This window comes from Myotis brandtii, unplaced genomic scaffold (genome assembly GCF_000412655.1).
Source record: "Myotis brandtii unplaced genomic scaffold, ASM41265v1 scaffold115, whole genome shotgun sequence".
In the NCBI taxonomy this organism is placed as follows: domain Eukaryota; kingdom Metazoa; phylum Chordata; class Mammalia; order Chiroptera; family Vespertilionidae; genus Myotis; species Myotis brandtii.
Window position 1 is genome coordinate 6,369,825 of NW_005353967.1, and position 24,194 is coordinate 6,394,018.

Sequence of the window (24,194 nt, forward strand, 5' to 3'; positions counted from 1 at the left end):
CCTGCGACAGAGGAACAGGCAAACTCCTCTCCTTCCTGTCTTAGTCAGCACTGTGCAGCTGTACCAGGCACCACTCACCTAAGAAATCTCGCTCACTGGGATGGAGGGTGAAGAAAGTTTGGGGAGGCACACGCAGGGGCTCACCATGTATCCTGGATGGACCCTTCCATGAACCTGGTATGAAGATTAATGTGTAAAACAAAGCTACCACTGAAGGCAGCCATGGAGAGACAGCTGAGTAACAGAAAAAGGGTCTCAGGGACCCTGAGTCAGGAATACGCAAGGCCCATAAATCTGAACCGCCGAGGGCTGCCTGTGTGGGTGTGGAGCAGCGGGCCACAAGGAGACCGGTGGGACCTGTCCAGGCGGGTGAGGGCGGCAGGGAGATGGGGGCGCCTTCAGATGCTGTGTCTGGGCCCCTGTGGTCACCACTAGTAAGAAACAACTGGGAAACTCATTTCCCACAGCGTTTACTTTTATTGAACAGCAGCATCAGAAGTGCTGACACTACAGAAGGGAGATGAGAGGTGAACCAGAAGTCAGCCAGGATCCTGCCCACAAAGCTGGGCCACAACAAGATGAGAGGGTCAGAACACGCCACCAGAGCACCTGTTGGTCAGGCAGCCTTGCTCTCGGCACCATGAGTCACACTGGATGTCACACATGGAATGAAGATCGTGGGATGAAGATGTGCCCCAACCACAGGTCAGACAGAGACTGAAAGGCTACTTGAGGAGCTTGGCCACGTTCAGACTGGGAACTATGATTTCCCTGAAGATGGGCACATAGTTTGGATTCACCTGTGTGGAGCCCTGCTCCAGTGTCTCAATGATGGTCTGCTTCATGTCACGGCTGGCATCCCCTCGCAAGGCCAGCAGTGCGCCGATGTGGTCATCCCTGGGAAAGTGGGGGAAATGGCAGGGGTGTATGGGGGTATGCACTGAGTGCCCCCACCTCCCCACCTTCCACGCGCCCCCCCTGGCCCCTCACCCCCCATCCCTGCCTGCAGCTCAGCGGGCACTGAGGATCCCAGAACAGGGTCAATAGCTGCAGGTGAAAGACACGCCTCCCTTGTCAGATCAGAGGGAGAGAAGCCTAAGTTTGCATATTATAATCTAGTCTTTTTTTCAATCTACAATTGCAAAGATTTTTAAAGGTTGCTTTTCTAAATCTTTGTTTAATAAACGAATTAAAGCACGATGACCCTGGAGAGCATAGGACCACTGGATTTTCTGCTCACAGCAAGACCAGAACAGCAGCAGGAAAAGAAACCTGGCTGAGTTGACCCGGGTGGGTTCACAAAGGCTGGTGGGAGCCTGCAGCCAGCATTGTCCACATGAAAGCTGGAAGGAGTTCTGGCAAGCATGGCACACTGGCTCCCTTCCATGAACCCACTACAAGCACAACACAAGCTTCCTAAAACCACTGCTCAGCCACACTGAGCCTCCACCCAGCCCTACGTGCAGTCTGACCATTGGGAGCTACATGAACCATGGCAGGGCTGGCAAGAGGCCACAGAAGACATAAGCATGTCCGTTATCACTCTCAGAATCCCACTCTGCCTGCAACTATTGTCTGCATAGCTCATCCTCAAACAAGTCCAGACCTGGCACACTACTGTCACCCCTTGGGGTCATGCCTAAAGCCCAGGACCCTAGGAATGATCCTGCGGCTCCGCTCCCTGAGTTCCAGCTGAGACAGGAGGCTATTACCTGATGTCTGGGTATTTGCTGACCAGAGTCGAGACTTCAAGGTAGAGCAGGGATGGGTCTGTCAGCTTAATCACTTCTGCAACAGCGATGATCGTATCACAGTACCCGTCTGCATCTTCGCCAAATCCCTAGAAGTCAGTATGGAGGCCATGAGCAGCACGCAGCACCACCATGCCTCCAGGCAGACGCAGGCTGGAGTTTGTCAAACCCTCTCTCTGGCCAAGGATGCCTGACCAGCCCACTCCCTTCTCTCACATAAACACCAAGACTGGTTCCCACAGGGGGCCATTCCCGTGGGAGCACAGACACGGGGGTGGGGGTCTGGGTGGATCATGAAATCAGCTTAGCCCCTCATAAGGGAGGGGACATGTGAGCACTGTGTCGCACAGCTGAGGTCTGGCTACATGCTACCACCAGAAGAGCCTAGAACAGGGGTGGGCAAACTTTTTGACTCGAGGGCCACAATGGGTTCTTAAACTGGACCGGAGGGCCGGAACAAAAGCATGGATGGAGTGTTTGTGTGAACTAATATAAATTCAAAGTAAACATCATTACATAAAAGGGTACGGTCTTTTTTTTTTTTTTAGTTTTATTCATTTCAAACGGGCAGGATCCAGCCCGCGGGCCGTAGTTTGCCCACGGCTGGCCTAGAAGCTACTGCCCTGAGTGCAGGTGCCCCAACCACAGGTCAGACAGATCTGCATGCAGATCCTCCGGTTTACAAAAGTCACTTGGTTCCTGATCCTGATCAACTACCCTAAAGTCCCAGGGGTGGGAAGGAAAAGAAGTCATAGCGACACTTATTAGTGACAGTGAAGGGTATGAGGCGGTGGCACTCACAGACGCCAGCTTGCGGAACAGGAAGCGCAGCTGCTCGGCCTCCCGGACCATCCTCTCGGCGCCCTCCTTGCGCTCCTCAGGGCTGCGGAAGGAGATGCGCTTCTGCATAACAGCCCGCAGGTACTCCACCACCACGCGCCGGTGTGCCTCCGCCGTCATCCGCTGAAGAGCAGAGATGTGTCAGCCCCACGAACATCTGGGCTTCATTTTACATGTAGGTCGACATGTGAACAGAACACATTCCTTCCCATTTCCCGTCAGCACAAATGGCAGAACTTCAGAGTAAATATATTAGGTAAATAAGTACATCTGTGACTTTTTTAATTATAAATTTTACTTTAGAAAATCATAGCAGTATTCACTCTGTTTCCCTAAAGCCCAATGGTGAAAGGGAATTATGCAGGCAGGGCACAGCATTGGCAAGAGCCATGCAGATGGGCGTCCACGGAGCTGCCCTGTTCTGTACCCATCTCAGAGCACTTCACCCTCCGAGCGGAGTGGGGGTCAGTGGGAAAATAGGGAGCTGAGGCCAGGCCCCAACTCCAGCCCTCATAGGCAGACAGGCTCCACAGGACAGATGCATGAAGCACACACAATCCTCATCCACAGAGCTGTTTAATGACCAGTCTATGGAAATGGTGACAGTGCTTCAGAGGAGGGAGGAACCCGAGTCCATCCATTTGAGGAAGTTTCAGAGGAGACCATGGTTCTCTCCACAATGTGTGACACAGTGTAGATCCCAGCTTCCACCGGAGCCCACCCTTAAGCAGCACATGGGCACCAGGCAGTCATCCCGCAAGTATGTAAATCAAACTGCAATGACGTGATGTCCAACATCACAGCCCCACACCAAACAGAAGCTGTGTCTACTTGGGGAAGCTGGATGCTCCCCATCCCGTGCCAAAAGGAGGGGCCCCAGGGGCCCCAAATAAGACAAGCAGGACCGCACCAAGCACCCATATGGGGCCACTGCTGAGACCAGGGTCAGACCTTCTCAGTTTAGGCATGAACTCCAATCAGACTAGGAGACGAGACACTAAGACTGGGAGTCCGCAGAGACAACAAGCTCCCGGCTCAAGGACTCCAAACATGGGGCCGAGATCAACTGTTAAGTCAATACTCAAAATGTTCAAAGAAATAAAAAGTGGAACCAAAAACTGTGCAAGCAACAAGAAATTCAATATTGACCAGAGCTGGTCCCACCAACATCTAAGCACCAGAGGCTCCTATCAGCTGTGAAAGGACCCATGAGTCAGGTGGACTTAAAACACCTCGGTCTCCCTGCAAGTATCACTTTTAATGGCAGTTAGAAGAATTTCCTTTAAAATTAGGAATTAAACATGGATCCCCCCCTGGGCTGGGTGTCGAGTGCAACAAGACATGGAGAAGACATAAAAGCTGTAAGGATCAGAAATGAAAACACACAAGGTCACTGTTCAGAGATAAAACACCTGTCTGCATAGAGACATGAAAAGATGTGGAGACAAATCCTAGGAACAATTAGAAAATTTTACAAAGTGTCCAGATATGAGGTCAACATATCAAAAACACTTAATTTTTAGAAACAAAAAGTTAGAAAGCCTGATTTTACAAAGTAACACTTTTAATAGCAAAAACTATACAAGGCCAAGTGCATATGAGAAAGATGATCAAGCCCTTGATGAGGACATAATGGCATGTTATGCTTAAGACCTCAGACAGTGAGTAACACAGGAGCTCCCTGTTCTCACGGGGCCTCTGTGGAGTGGAAAAGGGCCGGCAGCCAACGTGCTGTGACGGGGATCTGGACAGGGGACTGCCTTTCTGCCCATCCTCTCATCAGAGCCACAGCCAGTACCCCCACCTCAGGGTCCAGGTTTTAGGCCGTGTGTCACTGTGGGTTTAGTGGGGTGTCAGGAGACAGTAGTCAGATGAATGGTCTAAATCTTCACTCAGAGGCCCCATCATCGCCACCTCCACCTTATCTTTAGACACTGATGTCTCCTACCTGCCTTAGGTTAATAAAACCACCTGGGAACTTCAATTCACAGAACTAATCTGACACTGGATTCTACACAAAATGCCATTTGGGCTCTAGGATGCAGGTGAATTCACACCATGTGAATGTGCCCCCACACTCTTACCTTTTTATACGGCTTTTTAATTTTGGCAAAATCATTGAAATAGTCTTCCACGGTGACACAGATGATGTCTACAGCGTTCGATCCCGACAGCCACTTTCTTGTCATCAGCTCACTGAGATGTTGCTAAAAAGCACAGCCCAAAGAAAATATCACCTTGACACTGTCCCCAAGTCATGTGCATGTCTGTCTGATGTACTGATGTGACAGCACCTGGTAATCACAAGCACTACTGGTGGGTGACCTGCAAGTATGTACTTTAACCACACAGGGCTCAAATGACACATACCTGTGAGATATGCAGGTATCTGTGTGTAAACATTTCACCATTGATGACTACATATACAGGGTTTGGCAAAAGTAGGTTTACATTGTGAGTATATGAAAGTTTATTATTTATTAATTATTGTTTATTAATTATTGTATTATTGTCCATGCAAACAACTGTAAATCTACTTTTGCCCCACCTTGTATTATATGAATACTCTAGTTACCCAATTCTGATGAACATTTAAAATTTTTCACATTTTGCAACTGAATAATGCTGCAGTGAATTCGCAAAATTCTGCAGGTGAAACTCCTAAAAGTGGAATTGCTCAAAAAGTATAGAAACTAAAACCTTAATTAGCTGTTTCCAAACTGTCTTCCAAAAGCTGCACAATTCATATTCTACACAGAACACGACTGTCCCTTGGCCCCAGCTGGGTGGCTCAGTTGGAGTGTTGTCCCATATACCATAAAGGTTGTGGGTTCAATTCCTGGTTTGGGTGTGTACGGGAGGCAATGGATCATTGTTTCTCTCACATCAATGTTTCTCTCTCTCTCTCTCTCTCTCTCTCTCTCTCCCCCTTCCTCTATAAAATCAATAAATATCTTTGGGTGAGGATTAAAAAAAAAAAAAAGACTGTCCCTCATATTTTGCCCTCAACAACACTGAGTGGTATCAATGTTTGCAATCTTTGTCATTTTGATAAGAAACAAATAAGACTTTTTAAATTTGCATTTCTTTGAAGATCAGTAAGATTGAACGTTTTGTTTCATATTTAGGATATTTGTGACCCTTTTACTGTGAAAAGATTACTCATGTCTTTTATCTACTTTTGGATACTGTCTTTTTTTTCATATTTTGAAATAATTTCAAATTCATACATTTCATTTGTTTTCTAAATAATTTTCGAGAAAGTAACAGACATCATGAAATTATCCCACCAATCATCCTAGGAGCTCCTTTCCAGAGAACCTGAAATAATCATGGCTTTCTATTTTAAATATATTCTGGTTTCTGCCAATACATCTGTATAATGTTGAACCATCTTTGCATTTCTGAAAAAAACCTTACTTGTTATTTATGCCTTTGATATGAAGTTAAATGCATTTTGTTAATGACTTTCTTTTGTATCTTTATTCAAAACTGAGACTGGTCTATGTGACATGCGTATGCACCATGCACGTGTTCTCAGTTTGGTTTGGCATTAAGAATGCTAACGAATATAACAGTCTCCCTGTGACATACTTGATCTAGTTTGTAATCCACTGATATTTATAGGGAGTGTCTACTCAGTTGCATAGCAGAAGGACCAAAACTCGGGCCTACACCACATAGAAAAGCCACGGCGCTTTAACTGTAACCGAGGATGAAGGCAGGTGTACACTCAGCTCGAATGCACAGCCAGAGTGCCCTACCTCCAGGTCTAGGAAGACCTCCTCCAGTAGGCTGCTGCAGCCCTCCTTTGCAATGGCATCCAGAATCCCATCCATGCTTGGCTGGCTCAGAGACACGCCTTCTTCCACTTCATTTTTTAAATACTTCCTCTTTAAACTGACTATGGATTCTCTGTAAGGGAACAGTTGAGGCTCAGTGAGGCAGCTGAGTGTTCTCACATGCCTGTCTTCATCCCCAACGACCACTTACTTGAAGGTCTGGCAGTTGTTGATGATGGCGATCATGTACTGGACGTAGCAGTGCGGGTGCTGCCGGTTTCTCAGGTGCTCCTCTTTATACAACTGAGCTTCGTCTTTGTATCTGAGGAACACAACCCACATCAAATAGCATCAGAGAATAACTGGCAGGTATTTCAAACGCCACGCTGACATCATACCTAAACAGATGTTTCACATCACTAACACTTGACCAGATGAGTCTTTAAAAAATTTTTTTGGGGGGACACTCTATACTAATAGAAGAAAATAAAGGTTGGTCATTTAAAATAAATTACTACGCCGAAACCGGTTTGGCTCAGTGGATAGAGCGTCGGCCTGCGGACTGAAAGGTCCCAGGTTCGATTCCGGTCAAGGGCATGTACCTGGGTTGCGGGCACATCCCCAGTAGGAGATGTGCAGGAGGCAGCTGATCGATGTTTCTCTCTCATCGATGTTTCTAACTCTCTATCCCTCTCCCTTCTTCTCTGTAAAAAATCAATAAAATATATTAAAAAATAAATAAATAAATAATTACAATTTAACTTCCTATCAACCCTTTGAAATAGGGGGTTAGTGTTCTGATTATACAAATATTCTGAAATATCTGATGGTGAGTAATTGAGAAAGTATTATCTTATTTATATGACATAATTCCCCTAGAAACTTATACAACAGGAACACTGTCATGTGTTAAATATAAATTAGACTCTTTAGATATCACAGAAACAAACAACTGAGATGGCTACATGCTTTATTTTTTAATTTATTATGAAGATTCTCTAACATGTACAGGAGTAGAACAGATCTTAAGAAAGGACCAAACTGAACATTGACAATTAAAGGGAAATTATTCAGTATTTATTCTACCTTTTTGTACGAAGTGTGGTTCAGGTAATCAAACCGCTGGGGCAGATGAGAAAAACTTCCTCTTTACAGAAGAATCCCATCTCATTCCTCTAACAAAATGACTAACTCAGGCTATGTTCCCCAGATGGATGGCCGATGGGGACTCTGAGGGACTGGCTGCTGGCAATGAGCCACCAGAACAGGATAGAGAAACACGCATCTCCTGATGTGCTGCCATGCGGAGCATACACACCACCTATGCAGGGTTCTTGCAGAACAGTAAGTAAAGAGGGGAATCCTACAAGTCTTGAGAGACAACCTGTGGTTTGTGGGCAGACGGCAATCTGAGACCCAGGCTGGAGGATGCTGGATGCTCTACAGCAGCGGTCGCCAACCTTTCGGACCTCACGGACCACCAGTGGTCCACGGACCACCGGTTGGTGACCGCTGCTCTACAGGACAATGTGCACATCTCCATAAGCCAATGGCTTGAAGAGGGGAAGGGACTGTTCTCCGGTACCAGAGAGCTGAGAACCCAAAAAACCACACATGATGTAGAATACCTAACTATAAAGAGATAATATGTCTGCAACCACTGGGAAAATCCAAATACAAAAGTGGTATCACATGGTCCCATGGAGTAATTGTGCAAGTTTTATATGGGTTGACAGCACTTTAGTTAGGGTAGAGAATGCAGGGGAAATGATACAACGGGATTTTCTTTAAAGTTATTTCAGCAGAGAAAGAAAGAGGGAAAGGGGAGGAGGTAGAGAGACCAGATGAGGCAAGGGCTTTAAAGGGGTAGCTTTTGAACCTGGATGATGGGTAAACAGTTATTTATGTCATTCTTCTACTTGTGCACAGGTTTGAAAAATCTTCTTCATGAACAATTCAAAGGGAGGGAGGTGTCCTGGAGGCTGTCCCTCTGAACCCCCTATCCAGGGCTGGCTCTATTGGGGGTGCCTCCCAGGGGTGGCAATTCAGAGTGACCACTGCACCTGGAGCTGTCCTCCCCACCCTAGAAAGTCAGACTAGGGGAAGGATACATGTCTCAGAAGAAGCTCTAACTCCAATCCTGCGGTATATTGACTACATTGCTGGGGACGTCACAGATCAGATCTGGCTCTCAGGGGACTGGTGAAATACCTTCAATAGGAGGGAGCAAGAAAAAGCTGCCTTTTTAAATAACAAAAGAAGGTGACTACAGTCAACCCAGGCTTAAGTTTTTTTTAATATCAGGCATATCAGGATCAACACATTTTTACTTTTAATTTTTAAAAACATAAACTTTCTAAATTAGTACACTGGCAAAAATACATACCTACTTAAGAAAGAATTCATTTGCTGAAGACACAAAACTAGTACCTTTGTTTTCAAATCTTCACTTATCTGAGCAGCAACTTGAAGATTCTGTTCGAACATCTAAAAATTGGAAAACTTATGAATTTTGACATAAATTCACAACAGCAAATGTTTCCTGTTATATAAAACCCCCATCTGCTAACTGGTAGTTAGGACAATCCAAATTCAGAGAAAAAAAAATGAAAACATGTGAAAAATAAAGTTAAACAAATAACTTTCTCACCGGATAAAAAAACAAGTGAACCATTTCCTAATCACCTGCAAACAGGCAGGTCTCCTTGAAGTGGGCAGTTGACAGGGAGATGGAGGGCCCAGAGACGCGGTGATATGGGTGCCAGGGGCTGCACTGTGATTAGCGATGTGTATTTCTTAAGAAGAATTAGGACATATATTGGAGCTGAGGGGAACCGGACTTGGAAAAACAGAAGGGCCAGCAGGCAAAGTTCAACCCAGGTCCTTGTCGTAAATGGGCTACCATGTCATACTTTCCAAATCAAAGAAAAGGTGAGGACCAATCCATGGCTAAGTAATGGTATCACCTGGAGAAAAACACCACCAACACTCACTTCTGCTGGCTAGAGTCCGCAGACAGAGTGCCATACGAATATTCCAATAGGACTCAGCCCTCCTACTGTCAGCAACTCACTCAAAGGGGAAAAATTCCATGGGCCAAAGAAAAAGAGGACACTGGGGGATACCAGCAGGCGACAGGACATTAAAAGTAAATTCATTGTAAGAATGCATGATTATCATTAAAATCTAAAGGACTCTTCCCCAAATCCATCAGGTTGGACTCAATTTTGTGATATTTATGAAGATATATCTTGGCCATTTACAATATCAGAAACTCCAAACAAGCAAACTCAAATCTGAGTGTTACACATAAATAACACGGAATTCACTTCTAGTTCAGGTAAAAAAGGGTTAGGAAAACTAAAATGACCCTGGGAAGAACTACTTGCCAGATACAACCCTCCAGTTCTTCAGCTCCAGAAAGAGAAGGACCTAAGGAACTAGGGAGCTTCTTTCTATCTTCACTATGAAATGATGCACCTTGTGTTTGTTTGTGAAACCCGCAGACCCTATTAACTAGAAATGAACCTCAGAATCTGCAGATGGTACCTGGAAGACGATGGCCGGGAGTGTTGTCTGGTAGTACCCATCTTGGTCGGCTTCAGGCTCAGTCTCTTTTATCCAGTCTTTCTTGTCTGTTTCTAGAGCTTTCCGCAACCAAGCAATGATGTTTGACTAAGGAAGTTTAGCATCAAGGAAGAAAAGAACAGGCCCCATGAGCCGAGGATTAAGTGGGGCAGCTGCAGAAACCAAACACAGCACCCTGGGAATTCCTGTTCCCAAACAAGGGAATGACAGAAAAGCCATCCCAAGAGCTAGCTCCACAGTGGTGGTGCCCTCACCACCTCCACCAACTTATCCTTTTGGAGGACAAGCTGGGTTTGTCAGACATACATGGAAGATGGAGGCAGTCCTGTCTGTGGAAGACCAGACACCAGCACTGTTACCTCCCGCGCACAGAGCCCTCCACATATCAGAACACTGTCTGGGGGGGAGGTACACCATCACCATCCCAAGAGCAGACCCTGGGGTCACCGGGCAATATTTGGTGCCCTAACTGCCACCTTCTCACTCCCAGATCAATGGTAAGAGGCTGGCAGGTGCCACCATACATCAGCAGGACGTCCTGGGGTCTTGCGAGCCTACCAGGCCCAGCCCTCCAAACAGAGACAGTTTCCATACCTTGGAATGTATACCCCAATCTTCAGATCCCGGGCCAGAGAGTGAGCCACTCTCCTCCTCTAACTGGCAAATGTACGTTTCAAGACCTGATTTCCCAAAACAGAGCCTGCGTATCCTTAGGAAGCCAATGTCAAGGCAGGGTCTCACTCCCCGCTTTGGCTCACTGGAATCAGTTCCACGATACTTGGAGACCCAAGGCCATGTCTGGGCACTAGGCACAGACCGTCTGGGACAACGCAGTGCTCTACTCACAGTGAGAGTTGACATGTATGTGTCCAGGAGCTCAGAGACCACATTTGGAGAAAGCAAAGGCTCCAGGGTGCTGACATCCACTTCCGGGGCCAGCTCCACATTTCCCATCATCTCTGTGCTACAGAAAAGCCCAGGAATGAGAGAGATTAAGAACCAGAAAAATAGAAAGTCTCAGGTAAGTGTTGCTATTTCTTTTCACACACAAATACCCAACCACCCTTAAGGAAGTCAAGAGGGGAGGCAGGAAGAGCACTGGCCAAGGAGCCCCTGTGCCCACGCCACAGGGTACTGGAGGGCCACTTAGCAAAGAAGCCCCGTGAGGGCAAGATCTGCTTGTTCCATCCACGGTGCCTCCCATGGAAGACCAGGACAAATAGGGGGTGTGGAAAAGACATGTCTATGAAACAGGAGAATAATCTCTAATGCAGAGAACACATGACATCCACAGTGAAACTCAAGTCAGCAAGAACAACGTCACCGAATCCAGTCTACTGTGCTTAAGAAAGCAGGGATGTGGACTAAGTTTCAGAAAAACGTTTTCCTATAAAAGTTAATACCTGTGTATGTGGTTGGGTTCTTAAAAGTCTAAGATTCAACTGCTCAGAAAATTCATGTGCCTTATGCTGCATTTACTAAATGTGTATTTAAACGACACTAGTCCACTCTTTATCAGAAATCCAAGTCAATCTTATAATCTTTATAAGATTATGCCAATGTCAAAAGACTGTCTACTTAACCCACATGACTTTCATCCCAAGAACCTTAATTCAGCATGAAGATGTTTGCAGTATGAAAGCAGTTCAACTCTTCCCATGATAAAGTCCACTATGATAGAATGGGATGACAATAGGAAGCTGCCCAAGAGTTCCCAAGAACAGAAAAGTGCTTACAATGTAGTGAGTGAAAAACAAAACCAACACACAAAACTGGGCATGTCACACAAACACACACTCCGCAGTCAGGTGGCTGGAGCTCAGGCGAGGGCCCAGATCTGGATTTGAATCCTGCTCCCCACTTGACTTGGGGCCACGTGAACTGGGCACATGACTCCCTGTGCTCATGTACAAAGGGAAGAAAATCATCACATGCCTTCCTCACGGTTAACACGTGTAGGCCAAGGCTGCATGGAGATGACTGACAGATGGGGCAATCATGGCAGCTGTGGACTCCCGGGCTGTGTGAGGGCAGCACCCAGAAGGCAACAAAAGCTGCAGCCACAAGGATCATCATTAAAAAGGTATTTCCTCTCTTTATATTTTTCTGCATTGAAATGTACATATTTTCTACTGTAAGACGTTACACAAACAAAAAACATCCCAAAACCTTACTGCTAAAAAAACAAGAGATTTAATTAATTTCTACACAATAGCAATAAGACTAAAAAAAAAAAAATTCCAATACAGTACTTAATACCCTGTTTTCTATTCACAAAACCATGCAAGATTAAAAATGTGTTTTCCTCTCAGCTAGCTAATCTTGAAGAAATTCAGAATACCCCACCATTGCCTCGTTTTCTAAACCCTACCTTAAGCTAATACAGGAATGAAATGGCTCATGTCACTTTTGTGAAATGACAAAGCCCCAAGGCTGAAATGGAAAAGGATAACTGATTTTCCCAACATAATGGTGAGAAGAAGAAACCAAACCTGGGGAAAGAGTGAGTTGGTGTCTCCTCACCAACCACGTGACTCTGAAGGACCTTTTGGGCCCAAGTGTCTTCTCACCTGCCAATTGAGGTGAAACCACCTGCTCAGTGTCATCTCATGGAGAAAGCAGGTTAGTACATAGTGAACACTTAGTACCACAGGAAAGTCCAAGCTGAACTGCTCAATATGGACTGGATGTCAAGGGCAGAGGCACCACCCAAACATAAGATGATTCACACAACTAGCGGCTGGGCCCGACCTCAAGGACAAGGCCCACAGATGGACTAGAAAGGCTTTCATCAACCAGAAACTAATACCTGTGGGTGCCAAGCACCTGAGAGGAGCAAAACAACAGTAGCTGTTTAGAGCCAGTCAGTATGTTTTTATAATTTCAATGTAAAAGAAAACACAAGATGTAAAGTTAGTGTTACCTCGTGTAGGTGTTTAAAACCCAAGTCAGCAGGCTCACAATCTCATTTGCTTCTAGGTCTTCCGATGCAAGCTCCTGCATCCGTATTGTCAGGGCCTGGTGGTACATGCTCAAGAGATTCCTGAAAATCTCATAATGGGGAGGAAAACACTGAACCATCAGGTTTTTTGCAACGATGAGGTCATCTAGGACGTACTTCCTTATGATTTCTAGGTGGCGAACGAGCCACATCTTGTCAGACTCCCTGGTGTCAGCCTGTGTGCCCTCGATTCTGGTAATTACAGTTTTGTCCAAGATTTTAAACATATTCTCCTTCCAATTCTTGGGCCTCCCCGGAGGAACAAAGCTAGTTTGCTTTTTTCGGTCAAGTATGCGCCTGTCAATCTTTTCTTCCCTTTCAATGATCCTGACAACTGACACCAGCAAGGTGGGGTCACGGCGGACGGTGACCAGCGACCTCTGTAGCACCATCCACAGTTGCTTTGCCAGTTCGTCAGAGAGCCCCTGCGTGCTCCCAAAGTAGCTGTGGATGAGGGACATGTCACGAGTGTTCCCACTGTCCATACGGTACTGCTCGTACATCAGCCCGTCTCGGGAGCACTCCAGGTCCATCAGCTTCCGGTGGGCCTGCAGGAGCGCCCCTTGCTCTATGAGGTCCTGGGTTTCCCTCACAATCTCTGGCACTAGAGAAAAAGGGACAAGATGAGTACGCATGGAGCAATGAGAGCAGGTATTCAACAGTGCTGCCCTCAGACACAGGCATGAGAACAGGACACATCTCCAAGGTACAGTGTGGCAGGAACAAGGCGTCCTGTGCTTTGGATTCACAGCAGTGGGCAAGTGAAAAGAACTGTTCTAGGTTACACTCAGAGGTTGAGCAGTTTGGGGAAAGACAGAAAGAACTTCCAGAGACCAAACATGAGATAAAGGCAGGGAGTGGTCAGACCACCCCAAAGTTTCTTGCTGGAATGCTGATGAATCTGACAGAGGCAAAGAGACAAGTGGAGGGACAGGCTCTGGGGGAAGCACACCAGGAGCTCCCATCACAGCACCACATGAGGAAGCTGTGCTGAACACAAAGGGAGCCCACCAGGGTGACAGCCAACACTATCCTGAATAGTCCATGGGACACTCTTCCTACCACTATGGAGGTGTTGGGAAGATTACTCTGAAAGGGTCATTCCGACACCTTCCTGCCCCCACACCAGCCCCACCAGCCCCACAGCCTCCACCAAGTCTGATTCCAACTGAGACTGAGACTCGAGAGCATGCCCTTCCCAAGCCCTCAAGGCCCCTAGCCTGTATATCCTCTTCCTGCTCCTGGGAACTGCTGCTCTCCTTAATCACCTCTCCCTCTGGGGACTACTCCCTCTGTCCTGTTCACAGGGCTGCTTCTTCTCGCAGACCACAAGCTCCTTTCAAGGAGTGGTTCATCTTTATTCTTCTGCACCCAGAAAATCCCAGCTGGTCTACTGATCTAACCACTTGAAGGAACGCAGCTCACACATAACTAATTCAGTTACCCACTTCTGTGCCTCTGTCCTGACAAGCACAGAACTACTAGCTCTTACTTGCTCAGTTGATCATTTCTATGCATGTTCAATACAATAAGCTAACTGTGTAAGCAAGGAATCACACCTACTACCAACTCTGAGACAGGTCTACACAACACACTGCACAGAGGCTGGACTGCCTCTGCATTACCCACAGAGCAAGGAAAACCAAGCAAGAGCCACGGGCATGAGCACTGGTAGCACTCTGCCCTGCGATGCCCGTGGTGCCCACTGGCCCCGCCGTCAGCCTGGCTACCTGAGAAAATGTTCTTGAGGTTCTCCACAGCAGCAGCGAGCTGGCTGTGCCGCACCACAGCATCCTTCACGTCCTTGAGGCTCTCGATGGTGTTGATGCCCTGTCTCCAGTCCTTGCTGACATCGGCCAGGGACCGCTGGATGTCCTTCACATCGTTCAGTGCATTGTGGAGTTGGCTCAGGCCTGTGCGCACCCCATCTAACTGAGACTGGATAGCTGCCTGGGGGAGACAGTGAGCAGTGAGCAGTGCTGGGCAGCCACAACAAATCTTCCCAGGAGGTTCAAGTGCAGAAATGCCATCTCAGTAGCAGGGTACAGTCAACATCCAGAGAAAAGAGAATAAAACTCAAGTACCTAATTGATTCCTAAGGGAACTTTTTCTTTTTTCCTTATTGCTGCCTTAGAATAAAACAACAATGCCTTTTAAAGCTTCTTGAGAAAACCTCACAACACTCCTACCCCAGCCGCTCTGCCTGAAGAGAATGGACACCACTGTGGGTGCGCCTTAGCTCCTATGGCCACCCCTTAAATGGTATCTTTAGAACGGGGGTGAGGAATATCCAACCCACCAGCCGTATGAAAAATCATTTGGTCTGGCCCTGCCAAGGAATTAGAGGTGAATTATTAAATGTTTGACCAAATATAGCAAAAAATTTAAAAAGCAATTTTTAAGTTGATAATTTTGAATGGCCTGCAAATGATGTTATAAATATTCAAATGGCCCTTAGCAGAAAAAAGGTTCCCCACACCTGCTTTGGACCCCTTCCATGATCTCTCAGGTGCCTGTTTCCTAACAGGCCTTATCTAGGTACAGAAAACTGTCAGGATTTGCTTATCAGCTTTAGGAACGAGGGGTCTCCTGACATTGAGCCCAAACCAGTCTCTGCTCAAGGACAGCCAGCCCCACTACACAGAACTGGTACACGTAAGATTTGGACTCACTCTTCAGGCCCACAGGAATGCCACCTAGTGAACTGTACAGTCCGAAGGAAGAGAGCATGATAGAGCACAGCAGGTGGACAGCAAGGGAAGGGAAAAAGCAGGCAGCACAAAAGAGGCCAGAAACACCTTTAACCCAGGAGTCTTAAGTGGCATTTAGAAATAAATAACAATGATTGTAACAGACCAGACAAGGTTTCTAAGTCACTATTGGTAATTCTTAGTTAATCCCACAAGCTTCCAGAACAGATTAAAATTCTGACTAAAAATGCAGCAGGTCCACATTCATTTTAAAATTTTTAAACTGCTGTTTCAAATCCATCCATGGGTTTTGGGATGCCCCCTGGGTACAAATGAATGGCCTCATCCTGTCTCATCAAGGCTGCCATTACCTTACCTGGATTCTAGTATTTTCTAATGGAGAGCTGACATTGCCAAATCAGTGTGAGAATTAACTTTCATCAAAGACAAATCCTCAAGACTGTTCTACTGCCTGTCAACCATGGCAGCCCAGGATCTTAACATTTTTATAACTATACTGAGTGTGTATATGAATGAAGTTGAAAGCCAATCCAAATCATAAAATATCTTGAAAATAATGATTTTCATTCTTGCCCCACTCCCACACACTCTTAATGTGTCTAACTCTCCTCCTCCCTTCTAACCCAGGGCCAGCAGATGCTTGGCACACAGTCAGCCTGCTATACATCATGTGCTTAAATTATCTAAATAAAATATTCTCAGGAAGCACTCTGTATAAGAGCTTTTTAGAAAAAGGAATTTAACTGTTAAAGGTTGTTACCCTGGTGTTTTCAATATTCCCAAAACCTTTTTTTAAAATATATTTTTATCGATTTCAGAACAGAAGGGAGAGAGGGAGAAAGAGAGAGAGGGAGAGAGGGCGGGAAGGAGGGAGGGAAACATCAATGATGAGAAAGAATCACTGATTGGCTGCCACCCAGTCTGGGGATTGAACCCATAATCCGGGCATGCGTCCCGACAGGAATCGAACCGTGACCTCTTGGTTCATAGGTCAATGTTCAACCACTGAGCCACACCAGCCGGGCTCTGGTTTCTTTTCAGACTGCATAACTATTCCCACAATCTTGTTTATAAATCTACTGATTGGTAATATACTGTTGGAAGGAATGTGCTAAGTAAAGGTGATGTTCCACTCTGTCTCTTTCCAGATCATCACTAAGTCTAATTTAGGAAAATTACAATAATGAAGCTAAGCAAGAACCTAAAACTCAAATAACGCTGTCCTGCCTGGGGGTGCAGCAGGTGCCTGTGGCCTCTCTGGCCTCGTACCTTCAATCTGGCCTCCACGGAGGCCTTTTTCCGGGCCTCTCTTCTGCGATACTGCTCCACTTTGTCCAGCTGGTCCGGGCGCTGAAGCATCCCAGCAACCCTTTGGACCGCTGTTGCCACAGCCTCCCGGTCTGTCTCCTTCATGGTTAAAAAGCAGGTGGGATCTCCGAACCTGACATACTCGAGTTACGTACCCTGTGTGCATGGGGGAGAGGGAACAGGAGGGGAAGATGTGTTAGACAGGTAGAAATGTTAGGTACAACCCTCCTCCCCCAATAGACAGTTGTTCATAGTGGAGCTGTAAGAAGAGCACTTGATTAATCCAGTAAGCCTGAAGGAACACTGAACTAGGATTATCAACTCCTTAATAAGAAATACAAACCTTCACAACTCCAATATGGAGAAAGTTCTACCCTGAAGGGGAGCAGAGGCATTCACAGGTATGAGATATGGACAATATTCCTGTGTGGACCCCAGACCACTCAGCATATTAGATGTCAGTCTCCAAGGCATTTCTCTTGCCCAGACAGGACCAATTTCTTATTTCCAGAGCGTTCACACCACCCCTTGGCCGTGCCAATGGGGCAGCCGCGCCAGAATGTCTTAGCGAGGACACGGAGGCACAGGGACAGCACACCTCACCACCCCAGTCGAAGTCCCAGCACACATCCTACCATTCCCCTTAAAAATCACTATTGTCGATAGCATCCAGATTTCTGCTTTCTACTATTCAACAGAGCCTAGTAAGCAACAGCCAGAGGGCACAAGGCTCAGGTGCACTGTACAGCACAAATGCTCTGAAACTAAGCAAACCTGCCTTCAACCCAGCTCTACCCACATCCTGGTCCTGGAGCCAAAAGGGAGATTTGGTGAGAGTGGCAAACCCATCTCCATGCATGTTTTCTGTCCACAACATCTCAAAAATATTAATAAGTCCCACTCTCTCCCTAAAATTTCCATTCCCCATTCCCACACACTTTCACAAAAACACTGAAATCCACGAGGATAGCCTAAGGCAGTGGTTCTCAACCTTCTGGCCCTTTAAATACAGTTCCTCATGTTGTGACCCAACCATAAAATTATTTTCGTTGCTACTTCATAACTGTAATGTTGCTACGGTTATGAATCCTAAATATCTATCTGATATGCAGGATGGTCTTAGGCGACCCCTGTGAAAGGGTCGTTCAACCGCCAAAGGGGTCGCGACCCACAGGTTGAGAACCGCTGAGTTAGGCCATTTGCCCAAACGTACACAGAGGTGTCTGGGTTTGACCACTAGGTCTGCCAGCATCCTGTGAAGGCAGGACAGTCTTTCTTCCTTGTAGAGCTCAAGGTCATCTGGGGCGACCTTGACGATGTAGGCCTGAGATTCACTCTTACTTTCTGAGTCGCTGAGGCCTCACTGGTTGGTGTGGGCAGGTAGACAAAAGGGTGTTGGCCATGAGAATAGCTGTGTCATTCCTGCTCAGAGATTTCTAGCGGGTGAGGACCGCTCAGTCCCTGGGGGTGCAGAGATGTGCAGCATCTCTCTGGCGATGTCCTTTGTCCCGGGTCCCTCAGCATCCAGCTCCGGCACCAGCCCAGATAGTGCTTTTGTGCGAATTAGATAACACTGCCCTCCTTCAGGGAGGATTTCGGGGTGCTTCTGAGTCCCCACTTGCTTCCGTGGCCTGGAGCCTTGGTCAGTGCCCAGCACTTGCTAAGCTCATTCTAAATTAGAGCCATTGGGGTCAGAGTGCAGGCCAACAGGAAGGCTGGCCTTGGAACCCCACCCTGCTGCCCACAGGCTGTTCCTACAACCGGACACCCTCCTCAGGGTTCTCACTGCAGGTAGGCACTCCGTTTGGCAGAGATAAAACCGAGGGTCCGAGTGGGGAAATGGCTTAACGAAACTTGTGGGACCCAGAACACGTGCGGGCTCTGGGGTCCACAGAGCTGGCTCCAGGGGGCAGAGCCAGAGACTTTAACTTTCTGTCCCCCTGGGTGGACACCTGCTGGCCCCTCTCTGAGCCACCTGCTGACCCCTCCTCAAGGCTCTTCCGTGGGAGGGAGTGTAGTTGGGAAGATCAGCCTGGGTTTCTCATTGTTCCCACAGCGACCCCTCTTTCCCCGCCCTGTCGCTATCTCTCAGAGATGGATCCCCACATGCATGTCTGCATATGCTGTCTGTGCAGAGGGAACCACACGTGCTTGCTTATATACACACACACCACATGTAAGCACACATACACTATATATACATGCCCACACGAACATGTAACCTCACACATGCCCACACATGCAGCAGGTATGCATGGGCAAATGCCGCACGTGCACACACTCGTGCATGTGCATGTTTGCAGGCTCGCACCGCAGATACCTGTAAGCACCCACATTCACCTAGGTGTGCACCACACACGTGCACACATGCACACAGGCCACAGTATGTTTGCACACAAGTGTGTACACACACGTGGAACACATGCATACCACACAAGCGCATCATGTACGTACTCACACATGCGTGTGTAAGCACACACTGACACAGACACACACAGACACGCACGCGCACGCGCGCCTGCGCTCTGGGGCTCCGGCTGCAGCCCCGCCGCCGGCCTGTAATTGCTCCCAGCCCTCCTTGGGCGACCTAACACTAAGCCCATCAGGGAGCACAAACAGATCAGAAGTCCACCTGGGAGCAGCCCACCTGGGACTGGCGATCACGAAATGGAACAATGCTGAGCTGAGACATACATCATTTCATGGTTACGTCGCCATCTCCCATTTATTTATAAGAAAATAAATAAGTTCCGTCATTTTGATGTATGTACATATATGCTTTGTTTTTTATTATTTATTTACCACAAGTAAAGGTCAGGAATTGTTATCTTTCTTTTAAAATTTTTTTACTGTTTCACTTCATTAAGGCTGTGTATGTGCTCCATGTGAGTGACATAGGTGCTTATGTAGGTGGGTTCCGACTTACAGCGGAAATCACGTTACATTGCACCATAGGAACGGATCTCCAACGTAACCCGAGGACCTACTGTACATAAAAGGCTAATATGCTGTGTCCGACCATCCAACTGGTCACTATGATGCGCACTGACCACCAGGGGGCAGACGCTCAACGCAGGAGCGGAGTGAGCCTGATGCCTCTCAGGGCTGCATGATTCCACCTTCGGCTGTCGGTTATGTTGTTGCTGGGGCACTGTTGGCCCTGAATCTGAGTGCTAAAGAACTCCTCCGTTTGTACACGATATGCTTTCTCATTTCTCTTTCAAATGGAACTATATTGCAACCACTGCCTTTCCTTTTTATTTTTCTGATTATGAAGTTATGGGCACCAATGCAGAAAACCTGAACAGGCAACCCGCCGTCCGTAGGCAGGCCCTTCGTCTTCCCTTTGCATCCCGAAGTTGCATCCACCTGCGTACATAACCCTGCGTTTGCTTTGGTTTCTTTCGCTTTGACATGTTTGCGGCATTTCTAGCGACATGAACACCAGCACGATTTTCACTAAGGGGCGGCGGTCCGACAAGGAGGGGCCTCCAGCGGTCGCAGGTGCGCAGAGCGTCCGTCCGCGCCTCGGGGGGGGGATGTCGGAGAGCCAGTTTTGGCCCAATCCCCACAGGCCAGACAGAGGGACCCCACCTGCCGGAGGGACCCCCCACTCACTCCGCAGATGCCAGGAGGTTGGTTTCAGGGTGTGTCTGGCCCATCTCGCCCAGTCCCACCCCGCTGGCCACCTTCTAATTAATTTCCTTTCAATGCTCACGAATCTGTGCACTGGCTCGCTAGTGTGCTAATAAGGTTTCAGGGCTTGTCTGTTGTGATGAGAAGCACTATTTGCCTTAACTCGAACTGAAGAGGAAAACTTTCATGGTTACCAACTACTAGACTACCCCTGGGCACCTTCTGAAGTCAGCCGAGATGGTACAAATAGGGCAGAGTCCTGAACAGGCGGGGATTGGATCTGGATGGGAGGAAGGGTGAGGGCAGCAGCACAGGAGATGGGTGCCTGCACACACACATGGGAACACACACATGCACGCACATGTGAGCCCACAGACACACAGGCACACACCTAGGTGCACAGCGGGGGGGCGGGGCAGGAAGATGGAGATGTGTGAGCCCCCACCATTGCAGGGCAGCACAGGTCACAGCTGAGGAGGGGCAGTATCTCATTATTCTGATGGCTGGTCCCTTTATTATTTCATCTGTACCTAGTAATTGTGAAAATATAGCACTAAGTCGAGCAGTGAAAAATGTAAACAAAAAATTAAAATTACATTTTAAGTTAATAATTGTAAAGGCATTTTGAAACTAATGAAGCAAAATGTGCCAAAATGGTCAAAGCTTTTAGGACTGTCACTTTAAAAAGTAGCAACATTGAACAATAATGGGAAATGGAGTCTCATGCTATCAGTGTCTGTGTTTGGATGCAGGGCTCCCTCAGGACTCCTTCACCCGCGCTGTGGCCCGCACGTCCTCGGAAGCCCGAGCTGACTTCCGGGTGCGGGACCGCCAGGCCCCACCCCGTTGGGGTCTCCCTGTTCAGCTGCTGCACCTGTCCGCCCGGCTCAGGGCCGGGTGGCGGATGTTCAGTAAATAGGCGTCACGTGTGCTACCCCACGCTGTCTCTCAGCAGCTTCTTCGTGAGCTGTGGTCCTTGCGCCCTGAACCTGACGTGAACTAGGTGTTAGGTTTGATGGAGCAATTGAATGGCTACCCCTCCCCCAGGGAACTGGCTTTTCAGGCCATTTCACTATGGACGTTCCCTTTGCAGAGACCTCATTTCACTTGCAGCGACCACATTCCATGATCTTCCCTCCGGGTGTGCACAAAGAATTCTCTGCCCAGAAAAAGCCCGCCAAAAGTTCTTCAAAAGCTGCTGGCTCCCCTCACTGGGTGCTGGAGCCATCCAGGCTCAGCCACCTGGGGTGCGGATGATCGAATAAATTCGTAATCCCTCACTGTTCTGGTCTCCTGCGTTCCTCCTTGGGCGACCTAACACTAAGCCCATCAGGGAGCACAAACAGATCAGAAGTCCACCTGGGAGCAGCCCACCTGGGACTGGCGATCACGAAATGGAACAATGCTGAGCTGAGACATACATCATTTCATGGTTACGTCGCCATCTCCCATTTATTTATAAGAAAATAAATAAGTTCCGTCATTTTGATGTATGTACATATATGCTTTGTTTTTTATTATTTATTTACCACAAGTAAAGGTCAGGAATTGTTATCTTTCTTTTAAAATTTTTTTACTGTTTCACTTCATTAAGGCTGTGTATGTGCTCCATGTGAGTGACATAGGTGCTTATGTAGGTGGGTTCCGACTTACAGCGGAAATCACGTTACATTGCACCATAGGAACGGATCTCCAACGTAACCCGAGGACCTACTGTACATAAAAGGCTAATATGCTGTGTCCGACCATCCAACTGGTCACTATGATGCGCACTGACCACCAGGGGGCAGACGCTCAACACAGGAGCGGAGTGAGCCCAATTCCTCCCGGGGCTGCATGATTCCACCTTCGGCTGTCGGTTATGCTGTTGCTGGGGCACTGTCTGCCCTGAATCTGGTTTACCGCACACTTGCGTTTGCATTCCGCACCCTGTATAATGGCAACTTTGCAGAGTGCCCTCTCGCACTCCGGGACCCCTCCAGGACCCCTCAGGGGATGTCAGAGAGCCAGTTTTGGCCTAATCCCCGCAGGCCAGGCAGAGGGACCCCACCTGCTGGAGGGACCCCCCACTCACTCCACCGATGCCTGGAGGGACCACAGGAGGTTGGTTTCAGGGTGTGTCTGGCCCATCTCGCCCAGTCCCACCCCGCTGGCCACCTTCTAATTAATTTCCTTTCAATGCTCACGAATCTGTGCACTGGCTCGCTAGTGTGCTAATAAGGTTTCAGGGCTTGTCTGTTGTGATGAGAAGCACTATTCCACTCACTCCACCGATGCCTGGAGGGACCACAGGAGGTTGGATTCAGGGTGTGTCTGGCCCATCTCGCCCAGTCCCACCCCGCTGGCCACCTTCTAATTAATTTCCTTTCAATGCGCACGAATCCGTGCACCGGGTCGCTAGTGTACTAATAGGGTTTCAGGGCTTGTCTGTTGTGATGAGAAGCACTATTTGCCTTAACTCGAACTGAAGAGGAAACCTTTCACGGTTACCAACTACTAGACTACCCTTGGGCACCTTCTGAAGTCAACCGAGATGGTACAAATAGGGCAGAGTCCTGAACAGGCGGGGATTGGATCTGGATGGGAGGAAGGGTGAGGGCAGCAGCACAGGAGATGGGTGCCTGCACACACACATGGGAACACACACATGCACGCACATGTGAGCCCACAGACACACAGGCACACACCTAGGTGCACAGCGGGGGGGCGGGGCAGGAAGATGGAGATGTGTGAGCCCCCACCATTGCAGGGCAGCACAGGTCACAGCTGAGGAGGGGCAGTATCTCATTATTCTGATGGCTGGTCCCTTTATTATTTCATCTGTACCTAGTAATTGTGAAAATATAGCACTAAGTCGAGCAGTGAAAAATGTAAACAAAAAATTAAAATTACATTTTAAGTTAATAATTGTAAAGGCATTTTGAAACTAATGAAGCAAAATGTGCCAAAATGGTCAAAGCTTTTAGGACTGTCACTTTAAAAAGTAGCAACATTGAACAATAATGGGAAATGGAGTCTCATGCTATCAGTGTCTGTGTTTGGATGCAGGGCTCCCTAATTTCTTCAGTTCAACAGGATGGTTAAAAATGTGATGCTTTAGAACATACAATGGAGCCAAGATAGTCTCTTCAATAAATGGTGTTGGGAAAATTGGACAGATATATGCAAGAAAATGAAACTAGACCACCAACTTACACCATACACAAGAATAAACTCAAAATGGATAAAGGACTTAAATGTACGACAGGAAACCATAAAAATTCTAGAAGAATCCAAAGGCAACAAAATCTCAGACATATGCCAAAGCAATTTCTTCACTGATACAGCTCCTAGGGCACTTGAAACTAAAGAGAAAATGAACAAATGGGACTACATCAAAATAAAAAGCTTCTGCACAGCAAAAGAAACCATCAACAAAACAACAAGAAAACCCACTGCATGGGAAAACATATTTGCCAACGTCATATCTGATAAGGGCCTAATCTCCAAAATTTATAGGGAACTCATACAACTTAACAAAAAGAAGATAAACAATCCAATCAAAAAATGGGCAAAGGACCTAAATAGACACCTTTCA

The 24,194-nt window shown here is 47.4% G+C and overlaps 1 protein-coding gene across 1 annotated transcript; it reads right to left on the reverse strand.

Annotated features, from left to right (window-relative positions):
- Positions 1-456: 456 nt before the first annotated feature.
- Positions 457-17,371, reverse strand: EXOC3 (exocyst complex component 3). The gene is made up of 12 exons (XM_005857908.2): positions 16,943-17,371; positions 14,693-14,912; positions 12,885-13,566; positions 10,808-10,925; positions 9,923-10,048; positions 8,760-8,860; positions 6,585-6,695; positions 6,356-6,506; positions 4,676-4,798; positions 2,553-2,714; positions 1,713-1,840; positions 457-897 (listed from the first exon to the last, which is right to left on the reverse strand). Exons 1-12 carry the CDS (start codon positions 17,084-17,086, stop codon positions 726-728), a joined length of 2,238 nt encoding a protein of 745 aa, XP_005857970.1. The 5' UTR covers positions 17,087-17,371; the 3' UTR covers positions 457-725.
- Between the last annotated feature and the right edge of the window lie 6,823 nt (positions 17,372-24,194).